The 11,955-nt window shown below is 62.9% G+C and overlaps 1 protein-coding gene across 1 annotated transcript in view; it reads left to right on the forward strand.

The window, feature by feature from the left end:
• Positions 1-11,955, forward strand: part of ATP2B3 (ATPase plasma membrane Ca2+ transporting 3) — a 31,234-nt gene that overhangs the window by 3,440 nt on the left and 15,839 nt on the right. The window contains exons 2-11 of the mRNA XM_024755843.1: positions 637-834; positions 1,020-1,277; positions 1,674-1,799; positions 1,905-2,027; positions 5,113-5,154; positions 6,637-6,801; positions 7,168-7,382; positions 7,955-8,197; positions 8,571-8,812; positions 11,260-11,494. Of these exons, the coding sequence (XP_024611611.1) occupies positions 637-834; positions 1,020-1,277; positions 1,674-1,799; positions 1,905-2,027; positions 5,113-5,154; positions 6,637-6,801; positions 7,168-7,382; positions 7,955-8,197; positions 8,571-8,812; positions 11,260-11,494 (1,847 nt within the window). The remainder of the gene's footprint in view (positions 1-636; positions 835-1,019; positions 1,278-1,673; positions 1,800-1,904; positions 2,028-5,112; positions 5,155-6,636; positions 6,802-7,167; positions 7,383-7,954; positions 8,198-8,570; positions 8,813-11,259; positions 11,495-11,955) is intronic.

Below are 11,955 nucleotides of genomic sequence, written 5' to 3' on the forward strand. Positions count from 1 at the left end.
GCCAGGGGACTGTGTCATCCCTGCTGCCTGCCTCTGGGGAAGATGGCCAAGTGGATGCCTGGCCTTCGGAGGCAGCGGCCTGGATACCAGTCCCGCGTGGGAGCTTTCGGTACCTTCAGGAACGGGCCCGAGGAGACTCGTGCTCTAGAAGGAGAGACCCAGCGGCCTTGGCGCAGGCCTGGGTGGGAAGTGGGTCGTCCCAAGACTGAGAAGTCAGGGCCCAGCTTCCAAAAGCTGGGGCGGGCCCCCTTGTGGGTGTTGATTCTGAGTCGCTGCGCGAACCGGCCCCCCTCCCTCCCTCCCTCCTGGCCCGCGCAGCTTGTCGGGGCTGCGGAGGGGACTGTAGTTCCTGGAGCTCCGCAGGCGCATCAGGAGGATGGTCCCCCGTTCCTTGCGCTCGGGCGCGGTCGCGCACCGGTGCCCTCCGGGCAGCTGGAGAGGCTGCCAGCGCTCCCGCCTACATGCCCCCAGGGTTTGCAGAAGGGCTCCAGGTGCCAGGCCAGTGCAGTGCCCGCTTTCTGGGAGCTATCAGTGTAGAGGGAAGGACAGGCACGGAGAAAGGAGCAGGGGGATGCGGGGCTGGCCTTTCCCATCCTCTCCTTCTGTGCCTCCGCTCCACGTGCCCACGCTGCGCAGGCCTGGCCGACAACACCAGTGACTTGGAGAAGCGCAGACAGATCTACGGGCAGAACTTCATCCCTCCCAAGCAGCCCAAGACCTTCCTACAGCTGGTATGGGAGGCCCTGCAGGACGTGACCCTCATCATCCTGGAGGTGGCCGCCATCGTATCCCTGGGCCTCTCATTCTATGCGCCACCTGGAGAGGAGAGCGAAGGTGAGGGGCAGGGCTGGGAAGGGCGGCGAAGGAGGACCTGGTGGACGGGGGCGGGACGCGGGTGGCAGCGCAGAGGTGCTGGCAGGAGGAGGGGAGGGATAGAGCCTGAGATGACGGAGGGAGGAAGGAGCTGGCAGAGGGACTTCTCTGCCACCTCTGCCCTTCCCTCCCGTCCTCGGGCACAGCGTGCGGGAATGTGTCGGCTGGGGCAGAAGACGAAGGGGAGGCCGAGGCGGGCTGGATTGAGGGGGCCGCCATCCTGCTGTCTGTCATCTGCGTGGTCTTGGTCACGGCCTTCAACGACTGGAGCAAGGAGAAGCAGTTCCGGGGCCTGCAGAGCCGCATCGAACAGGAGCAGAAGTTCACCGTCATCCGGAACGGGCAGCTCCTGCAGGTCCCGGTGGCTGCGCTGGTGGTAGGGGACATCGCCCAGGTCAAGTATGGTGAGCGCGCCCATCGCCACCCGCGCTGTGGAGGGGCTCAGCTCCCACGTCAGGGGCAGGCCTTCTCCGGGGAGCACCTGGGGTGGGAGGCTGCAGGCGGGCAGCTCGGGCAGCAGGCCCAGCAAAGACGGGGCGTGTCAGCGGCCTCGGCGCCCCGGGAGCAGGCTGTCCCCACAGCCTGTCGAGGGCCTCCCCAGCACGGCAGGGCGCTCCTGTGGGCCCCACTCCCTGGAAGACGGATGACAGGGCTAGGAGTGGGTGGGTACCCCCAGAAAGCAGAGCAAAGGAAGAGGGCCGCGCACCCGACAGGACCTCCTCTGGGGGAGATGGGAGGCGACATGGAGGAAGGCCTCCTGGACGCATGGTCTGTGGTTCTGGCCACCTGGCCGGCCTTAGGAGACCTGCTGCCCGCCGATGGCGTGCTCATCCAGGGCAATGACCTCAAGATTGACGAGAGCTCCCTGACGGGCGAGTCGGACCACGTGCGCAAGTCGGCAGACAAAGACCCCATGCTGCTGTCAGGTGAGCCCAACGGGACCGGAGCCCCTGCTCCTGGGACGCCCAGGACAACGCCTCCCATCCAACGGTGCGGATCTCCGTCTCAGCCTCTGTGTGTTGCTGTGCCAGGCACTCATGTCATGGAAGGTTCTGGAAGAATGGTGGTGACAGCCGTTGGTGTGAACTCCCAGACAGGCATCATCTTTACCTTGCTTGGGGCTGGTGGAGAGGAGGAGAAGAAGGATAAGAAAGGTAAGGCAACAGCACCCTGCAGTTCCCAGTGCCGCCAGGCCTCTGGCCCTCGTACGCAGCCGCGCTCTCTTCCGCGCCTGCCTGGTGACGGCCCCTTGCTGGCCCAGGCCCTGGCTCTGGCACTGGGGAGAACCAGCCCTCAGGGGGTGGGAGGCCATACCCTGTCTCCTGGTTCCTTTTGGAGACCCCTCTTCTGGGGTCTTTGCCCCAGAGCCAGCAGGCTGGGGGCCCCCCGTTTTGTGTGAGGCAGTTTCCCTCGGATGGCTCTTCCCCTGAGGCTTTGGGGGCGTGGGTGCCAGGGTCGGGGGAGTGCCCTGCCTGGGTAGGAATGGGGTTGGAGGGACAGGGACCAGCCACCCGGACTTGGGGGTGGTCAGCCCACATGGTGAGGCACTGAGGGCCCCAGGCCAACGTGGCAGCTAGGGAAACACAGGCCATGCAGCCAAAGGTGGAGGGCTCCCAAGCGGAAAGGACTAGACACCCCAAAGGACATCCAGGGCCAGAGGAAGCTGAGATGGGGCCAGGGCCCTCACCCTAAGGGAAAGCAGTGTCGAGGGACAGATGTCTTCTGGCGGCCCAGCTCTGTATTCACCCTGGCCTACCTGGCACACGGCTACCCAGCTGCCTCCTCTTGCCAGCGTCCCGAGCCCCTGGCGTGGCTGGTGCCCCCTCCACTCCTCAGAACAGGGTTTACAAAGCTCTAGAGCTCGGCCAGCATCCCCGCCCCCGCCCCCATCCCAGTCAGGACCCCGATCCCTTCCACGACTCAGGCCTGCATCTGCTCACCTTGCTCTGACCTGGGTCTCCCCTCAGGCCACTCCTGCCATCAAACCAGGTAAGGAATGACGTTCTCTAGGTGTGTACCCCACCTCTGAGGGAAGCCACCTGGGCCCACTAGAAATACAAAGACACGCACGAGTACGGGGAGACCACGTGCCAGAGCGTGCAGCCAGGGCCCTGGGGACAGGACGTGTGGGTCACCAGCTCCGCCTCAGTCAACCGAGCCTGCTGGGCCTGCAGTGCAGGCGGGATCGGTCTGCCCAGCCCAGTAACGTGGGGACAGGTCAGCGTAAGGAAAGACGCACTAGTGTTCCCAGACCTGGGCACGTGAGGGAGGAAAAATGGATGAGGCACTGTTGCCTAAAAGCCTCCATGGGCCCCGCCTCCTGGCAGCCTGGGCCTGGCTTCCCTTCCCGGACTCCTCCCTGCTCCTGGCCCACCCGGCCCACCCCTCACAGCCAATGGGCACTGGCGGACCTTCGGCCACCTTGGCCACACCAGGCCCCCCTCCCCGCAGGGCTCAGCCCGGTGTCTCGCCACAGTCAGCACCCTGGGGCCCACAGGAGGGCAAGTGGGTGAGTAGGCAGGCCCTGGGCCTCCTCTGGGCTGGACTGGAGTCCTTGATGGCTGCTTGGCAGGACGCCTCTTCCACATTCCTTCCCAGGCTCTTCCCCTCCCGCTAGGTTCCCTTAAATGTCACCGTCCTTCAGGACTCGGTCCTAGGCCCCTTCTCTTTGACCTTGACAAGACCCCTCCAGGCGCCCCCGCCGGCTCTCCCCCAGCCCCGGTTCCTCTCCCTGGCTTACTGTGCCACTTGAGAGTCAGAGGGGACACCAGCAGCAGCTGGCTCCCTGGACGAGGGGAACGTGGGGGGGCCCTGCAGGGGAGGCAGAGATGGCCAGGCTCCGGGGAGGGGGCAGCGGCACCCACGACCCCTCACCTCCCCCACGTCTCCGCCAAGGCCCTGGCCGCTGCAGAGACCGGAAGGTGGCACCTCGCCCTCAGCATCCCCCCTCAACGCCCCCTGCCACCTCTCGATCTGTCCATCAAGGGCGCTGCTCGCCCGCCTGTCTCCTGCCTTCCGGCCTTGACCTCTTTCCGCACTCCTTCCCCTGCCTCAGCTATGCCCCTTCTCAGACCAGGCCCGGCCCTCGTCTTCCCACCGTGCTCATCTCAAACCTCCCTCCCTCCTCCAGAAGTTGCCACGGCCCCAGGGCAACACGCCCGCTGCATTGTCACCCACCGTGTGTCTACAGGTGTCTCCCCTGCCCCACCCCAGAAATCTCCTTCACCTATGAATGCCCCACAGGGCCCAACTGACACCCCACCGGGGCTGCGAGGGGACCTCTCCCTCCTCCCTGGGACCCCCAGACCAGACCCCACTGCCTGGGAGCCACCTGGCCTCCGGTCTGTGTCCCTGGGTCCCCAGTGACATGAGCTGTTGGGTAGTGGCTGACAAGCCAGCCCACTAGCCCTTCCTGTCCCAGGCTGGTCGTCTCTGGATCCAGGGCAGTGTGTGTGTGGCCTGCAGAGAGCTCTCCCGGCTGCTGCCCTGGGGCAGGTGAGGCAGGTGGAGCTGGGGGGCGGAGCCCGACCCCCAGCTCAGAGCCCGTCACCTGCCGGCTCTCCTGGGCCCTCCCAGAGTTGCAGTCCTTGCCGGCCTCAGAAACCAGAGGCACAGCCAGCACTGTTTACCTTGGCCTGGGGAAGCTGGTCACCGCCCCAGTCCCTAGCACCCAGCTGTGGGCTTTATGGTGGCAGAGCACGTCTGTGAAGGCGCGCCCGCACAGCTCCAAGTGGGGCCCAGCCCGGCCGGTGCCCCTGCCGCCCCCTCCAGCGCTGTGGGTGCCCTGAGGCTAGCCGTCTCGCTCCTTTATCCTCTAAAGCGCCCACGGACTTGACTGCTGGCCATGCTGCACAGAAAGCTGATCTCTAGGCCACCAGGACTTAGGAACCATCTAGGTCAACCCCCTCGCACTGGTTCTGGGGGGAGCACCCATCCCGACTGGGGGGCCCTGTTTGAGGCAGCAGAGCTGGGACCTGACACCTGGCAGCCCCCATTACCCGTGGTGCCGGCCCTTCCAGAAACCTCCCACTGCCGACCATGCGTGAGCCAGGGTCTGTCCAGGGCTGGCCCGCGGCTTCTCTGGAGGGCTGGAGAGCAGGCCCTCTTCCCCCGCCCGCCCCCCTCACCGCACTCACTGGCTGCACTGTCTGTGCCCCGCTGTCCTGTGTGCGCGTGTGTGTGCCAAGGCCCCATGGGTGTTCTCAAGTCTCCGTGTCTGTCGTTCCTCTCCCGTTGTAGGCAAGCAGCAGGATGGGGCGATGGAGAGTAGCCAGACCAAAGGTAACGCGCGCCCCGCGCTCAGGATGGGTGGCAGAGGGTGCGGCGCAGGGTGGGGGGCCGCCCGCCTCGGTTGCAGACCCCACCGGAAGTGCGCAAATATGGCCCGTGAGCCAGCACCCTGCTGAGGAAACAGGCTCCAGAGGGGCGACTCACCCAAGACTTAATCGGGCCTGTGGCTTTCCTGGTTCAGCTGCCTTTCTGCTGAGCCTTCGAGGCCTGCGCCCCTTTCAGCCAGAATGCCTGGCGGGTGCCGATACTCTGTAGCCAGGGTGAAGGGTTGAAGGTGCTGGGAATCCAAAGATGGATAAAGTACGGTCCTGGCCCTCAGGAAGGTCACGATCCACAGACGTGAATCCAGGGGCAATACTCAAGTGCAGTGTGGGACCCAGGAACGCAGACAAACGACTGGAGTTCAGAGGCCGGCTGGGGTTGGGATGGCATTTGGGACAGGAGGACAGTCCAATGGCCAGGGACCCGGGCAGGGGCAGGGAGTGGCAGTCAGTGGGGTAGAGGCTAGAGTGGCCCAGTGGGGTGGGACCTTGAGTGTCGCTGAGGCTGTGGCCCGAGGCCATGGAGAGAAGGGGCCACCGGTGAGTGGTCTCAGGCAGCCAAGGGGAGAAGGGATGGGCGGGGAGACAGAGAAAGAGGGAGCGGCTGACACTGCATGGTGGCAGGAGGCATGCAGAGGCGCTGAGAGCCTGCTGAGAGCCCCACTGGGTGGGGGGACAAGGACGAGTGGCAGGGTTGGGTGCCCCCTGCGGGTGGTGAGATTACACGGGGTGGCGTGTGAGGCGGTGGACGGGCCAGAGGCGGGTGTGGGGCAGGGGACACAGCACCACCACGTTAGGGTCCACCAAGGGGGCTGCGAGAGGGCTGCCGGTTCCAGAGAGGAGATGGAGAGGCATCTAGGGGAGAGGAGGGAAGGCCCCATGGCGAGAGAAAGGTGCAAGGCTTGCCCGCCAGCAGCCGGGGCATGGGCTGAGGACTGCCCACGTGCTGAGCTGGGGCCCCGGTGGAAGTCCAGGCATCCACCGGAGGGGTGTCCACCTGAGGGCTGGCAGGAGAGACAGCCTGAGCGGGGATTCCTGGGCCTCCCTGAGGGGAGTGGGAACATGGCTAAGACAGCAGTGGGCAAGAGTCAGCTCTGGGTTCTGGAACATTCCGTGGGCCCCAGGCCTCTGCTTTCAGGTATTGAGATTTGGGGCGTTACAGGACTGGCCACGCTGTCTGTGTGCCCAAGTGCTTGTGTCTGTCCTCCCTTCCCCTGCGAGGCCCCAAGAGAAGCATCTCTGTCCTGCCCAGGACAGCGCTGGAGCCACTGCCCACCTCAGGAGGGCCTGGGCTGATGAGAGAGGAGGGAGAGGACAGAGGCCCCTGTTTCCTCTCGGATGGTGTGGCATATCTTTCTCCGTGAAAGCCCCTTGTAGCCGTCACCCCAGCGGCCAGGCCCTAACCTTGGCTGCGGGTTTCTTCTGTGTGCAGCTAAGAAGCAGGATGGGGCAGTTGCCATGGAGATGCAGCCCCTGAAGAGCGCAGAAGGTGGGGAGACGGAGGAGCGGGAAAAGAAGAAAGCCAACGTGCCCAAGAAGGAGAAGTCGGTCCTTCAGGGAAAGCTCACCAAACTGGCTGTGCAGATCGGGAAAGCAGGTGGGGGCAGCCGAGGGGGCGGCCAGGGGCCACCAACGGGCAGGGGCGGACACTGGGCTCCCGGACTCGAGGCCGGACCAAGGAGAACAAGTGGAAAAGGGATGTGACGTGGGGTGTGGGCCAGGCAGCAAGGGCACGGGCTAGGAGCAGGTGATGGCCTTCAGGGCCTGGTTCCGCCCCCTCTGGCGAGCGTGGACTGCAAAGCTCCGTAAGGCCAGAGACAAGGAGCGCCTCCCCCGACTCGGGGTCAAGGGAATGTGGCCGCAGCGCCCCTTAGCTCTTCCCTCTTGCTGTCTCCCCCTCCCTCACCCCTGCCGGCCACCCTTCCCGCCTCCACGCTCCGTGGCCTCTGATGTGGCTGGGCAGGGCTGGTGATGTCCGCCGTCACCGTCATCATCCTGGCCCTCTACTTTGTGATCGAGACCTTCGTGGTGGATGGCCGGGCGTGGCTGGCAGAGTGCACACCTGTCTACGTGCAGTACTTCGTCAAGTTCTTCATTATCGGTGTCACTGTGCTGGTTGTGGCTGTCCCAGAGGGCCTGCCTCTTGCTGTCACCATCTCCTTAGCTTACTCTGTCAAGGTAATAAAATAAACATGACACAAATAAGAATTCCGCGGTCCCAGGGTACAGACCCAAGCAGGGACGCGGAGCTGGACTTGCACATCCTTGCCTACCTGGCTCCCTGGGCAGGGCTGTGTGACGAGCTAGCATCTGCAGGATGTGGGCAGGGTCGCCAAGGGGCCAGGGAGTCGAGGTGGGGGCAGGGGGATAGGGGGCCCCTGGGAGACAGTGGGCAGGGCAGAGATCGGGGTGGGCAGGGGAGCCACAGGTCCTGCAGGTGACCCGAGAGGGGGCTCTGGGCAGCAGGGAGGCTCCAGCTGTCCCTACAGCTGTCCCTGTCAGCAGGGAGAGTGGCCGCCCAGAGTCGACTGTTCGGCCTGTCTGATGAGAGTCCTTACGTCTCACAGGCCCGCTGCCTCGGCTTGACCACCACCCCACTGCCATCTGAGCTGTGCACCTGCCGCCCGAGGTCCCGGGCTGTTAGTGCCGCGAGGAAAGCTGGTGGGCGGAGCAGAATCCCACATGCCGTTGTGCTCCCCCACCCCGCGAGGACAGCTGGCTACCCAAGCCTCCATCTGTGCCCTTTACAGAAAATGATGAGGGACAACAACCTGGTCCGCCACCTGGACGCCTGTGAGACCATGGGCAATGCCACGGCCATCTGCTCAGACAAGACAGGCACGCTCACCACCAACCGCATGACCGTGGTGCAGTCCTACCTCGGGGACACCCACTATAAAGAGGTTCCGGCCCCCAGCGCCCTGACCCCCAAGATCCTCGACCTCCTGGTCCACGCCATCTCCATCAACAGTGCCTACACCACCAAAATACTAGTGAGCTGGGAGCAAGGGCGGGCCGAGGCGGGGGTAGGATGAGGGGAGGGAACCTGGCCCGGCTATGGCGTGGGCGTCACCAGGGGCATGCTAGGCTCTCTTAAGGACTTTTGAGCCAAGAGCCACGATCGCTTCTGGGGTGCTGGTCTCCCTCCTCGTCCCTGGACACTGGGCGGGGCCTGCAGGTTCTGGAAGCCCTTCCCAGCCCAGTGAGTCGTGGAAAACCTGCCCATCTAGTCCGTACTGGAGGCCCTCCTTAGCTCCCTGCCACCACACCTGAAAGACGTGGCGACCGAGGCTGGCCTGCGCCTGGGGACGGTAAGGAGGGTGGCCTTGGGCCTCCAGGGCCATGCTGGTTCTCCTCACCTCGCAGCCTCCAGAGAAGGAAGGCGCCCTCCCGCGCCAAGTGGGCAACAAGACGGAGTGCGCTCTGTTGGGCTTCGTCCTGGACCTGAAGCAGGACTTCCAGCCCGTGCGGGAGCAGATTCCTGAAGATAAGCTTTACAAAGTGTATACCTTCAACTCGGTCCGCAAGTCCATGAGCACAGTCATACGCATGCCCGACAGCGGTTTCCGCCTCTTCAGCAAGGGCGCCTCGGAGATCCTGCTGAAAAAGTGAGCGAGCAGCAGGACCCAGCCTGGGGCTGGGGCTGGCTAAAGCGTATGGCATTTCTGGTTGTATTATTGCGGGAAAGTAGACATAGCATGGAATTGGCCCTTTTAATCACTTTAAAGTGGACAGTTGAGTGGCATTAGGTGCGCCATCACCGCCACCCGATCCCAGAGCAAGTTCATCACCCCAAAGGAGACCCTGTGCCCGTCACACAAGCGCTCCCATCCCCCTCCCGCAGCTCCCGGCCGCCACTCATCAACTTTCTGTCTCTGTGGATTTACCTGTTCTGGACATTTCACAGAAATGGAATCATACAGTATATGTGGCCTTTTGCACCTGGCTTCTTTCACTCGACATAGTGTTTTGAAGGTTCATCCGAGGGCTTCATTCCTTTCGATGGCTGGATAATACTCCATCGCTCAGGTAGACCACGTTCTGCTTATCCAGTCATCCATCGACAGACAGTTGGGTTGTTTTCGCCTTCGGCGACTGTGAATCACGGTGCTTTGAGTGGTCATGTACGAGCTTCTGCTTGAACGCGTGTTTTCAATTCTGGGTGTATCCCATGTTTCGTTTTTTGACAAAACGCCAAACTGTTTTCCACAGGGGCTGCCCCACTTCACTTCCCCATCAGCAGTGCATGAGGGTTCCAGCTTCTCATCCTCACCGACGTGTTATTACCCAATTATTGTCGCTGCTGCTGTTGTTACAGCCATCGGGATCTCATGGTGGCTTTGATCTGCATCTTGCTGATGACCAGTGATACTGGCGCCTTCTCATGTGCTTATTGGCCATTTGTTCGTCTTCTCTGGAGGAATATCTATTCCAGCCCATGCCCATCTTGGATGTGAATTCTTTGTCATTTGATTGTTGAGCTGTAAGAGTTCCTATATGTTCTGAGTATTAGATCCTTAACACGTATCTGGTTTTGAAGTATTTTCTCCCGTCCTGTGGGCTGCCGTCTTTTCACTCCCTTGATAGATTTTTGCTCACTGCCTTGATTTGCCCTTGGATGCGCAGATGTCTTTCAGTTGTGAAGTCCAGCTTATCTCTTTTTCTCTTCTGTCGCTTGTGCGGGGCTCCTCTTAGAGGTGGGGAAAATGTTCTCGGGTTGACTGTGGTGATGGTAGCACAACTGTGGATATACTAAAAGCCATTGCATGGGACATTTTAAGCGGGTGAGTCGTGTGCTGTGTGAATTGTATCTCAACAGAGCTGTTAGGGAAACTGAGGTGGGCGGCACACAGCTCTGCCTCCGAGTGCGCCATGCCCCGCACCCGCTCAGCGTTCACACCTCCCCTCGGCCTTGGCCCCTGCAGCGCCCACGCACCCTTCTAAGACCTGGCCTGATTGCGCTGCCGCGCTCACCCCCGGCTTTCTGGGGCCTTCAGGACAGAGTCCCGAGCAGGACCTCTGGGCTCCTCCCGTGGCCTCCACAGCCGGCTTCTTTCTTTCCTTCCTCACCAGTCTGCTCGGGGCCCCCATTTGTCCGTCTGCCGTGCCAGCCTCTGGGGCCCGTGTTTCCTCTGCTCCTTCGTTTTCTGCACCTGAATCCTGCCAGCCCTCCCCATCCCAGCCCTTCTGTGGTCGCTGCCTTGTCGTGGCCCTACTCCGTGGCATTCGGTTTTTGCCGATGTCCCACCTCTCTCCCTAAAGCGCAACGGGGCAAGAGTGACAGCCCCCCAACTCCCGTCGAGTCTGTGCGGAGCTGTGGGAACAAAGTACCATCATCCTGGGGGCTTCAAACAACAAAGACCTATTTTCTCCCAGTGCTGGAGGCCAGAAGTCCTCAATCATGGTGTGGGTGGGGTCGCCCTCCCCCTAAGGCCTCCAAGGGAGGATCCTCCCTTGTCTGTCCCAGATGCCCTTGGCCTCCCTCGGTTTGTAGCTGCACCTCTCCAATCTCTGCCGCCATCGTCACACAGCCTTGTCCCTGTGTCTGTGTCTCGACGTTACCACTTCTCTTTTTTTTTTTGTTTTTTTTTTTGTGGTACGCGGGCCTCTCACCGCTGTGGCCTCTCCCGTTGCGGAGCACAGGCTCCGGACGCGCAGGTTCAGCGGCCATGGCTCACGGGCCCAGCCGCTCTGCGGCACGTGGGATCTTCCCGGACCGGGGCACGAACCCGTGTCCCCCGCATCGGCAGGTGGACTCCCAACCACTGCGCCACCAGGGCAGCCCCCGCTTCTCTTTTTATAAGGACAGCAGGCATTGGACTGAAGGCCCACGCTCCTCCACTGTGACCTCATTTAACTTTGCGACAACCCTCTTTCCAAATAAGGTCACATTCTGAGGTTCTGGGCAGAACGTGGAGGGGCACACTGTTAGGCCGCGCACGCGCGCAGCGCCCCCTTCTGGGAGAAGCCCTCTACTGCATCACATAGAGGGCTCAGCCGGAGGCCTGGCTCCCCTGCCTCACGGCGAGGGCTCCTCTTGTTCTGTCCGCCCCAGGTGCACCAGCATCTTAAACAGCAATGGGGAGCTGCGCAGCTTTCGCCCTCGGGACCGGGACGACATGGTGCAGAAGATCATCGAGCCGATGGCCTGCGATGGGCTCCGCACCATCTGCATCGCCTACCGGGACTTCTCCGCTGCCCAGGAGCCCGACTGGGACAACGAGAACGAGGTCGTGGGCGACCTCACCTGCATAGCCGTTGTGGGCATCGAGGACCCCGTGCGGCCCGAGGTAGCCAGAGCCCCTCTGTGAGCTTCCCGCTTGTCGGGACGGGTGGAGGGGCCACCCTTCTTCGCGTCTGGCCTCGGTGGTGAGGCCTTTGGACGTAAATGCAAGGAGGGAACTGCCCCTTTCTCCCGCCCTCCTGGCCGTCACGCCACTCCCTGCCGGACTTTATAGGCAGAACAAATGGCAGCCCGCCAGAGTTGGACCAATTGGGGAGGGTGGGCGATGGCAGAGCCTCGGGGTCCTCCAGGGGCATGGCCAACATGCCCCAGATCAGACCTTCCCCGGCACACTGGACCCCCACCCTCGTCCTCTTGCCCTTGCACCCTTCAGGAGGCTCGGTCCTGCCGTCTGGAAGGCCCCCTCCTGCTTGGCCTCCGCCAGGTAAGAGAGGGCGGCAGTTAGAACCTCGACGGCTGCCAACGCCCGCAGGACTGATGGACCAGAGGGGCTGGTGAGGGAGACGC

This window comes from Neophocaena asiaeorientalis, unplaced genomic scaffold, assembly GCF_003031525.2.
Source record: "Neophocaena asiaeorientalis asiaeorientalis breed wild unplaced genomic scaffold, Neophocaena_asiaeorientalis_V1.1 scaffold1004, whole genome shotgun sequence".
NCBI lineage: Eukaryota > Metazoa > Chordata > Mammalia > Artiodactyla > Phocoenidae > Neophocaena > Neophocaena asiaeorientalis.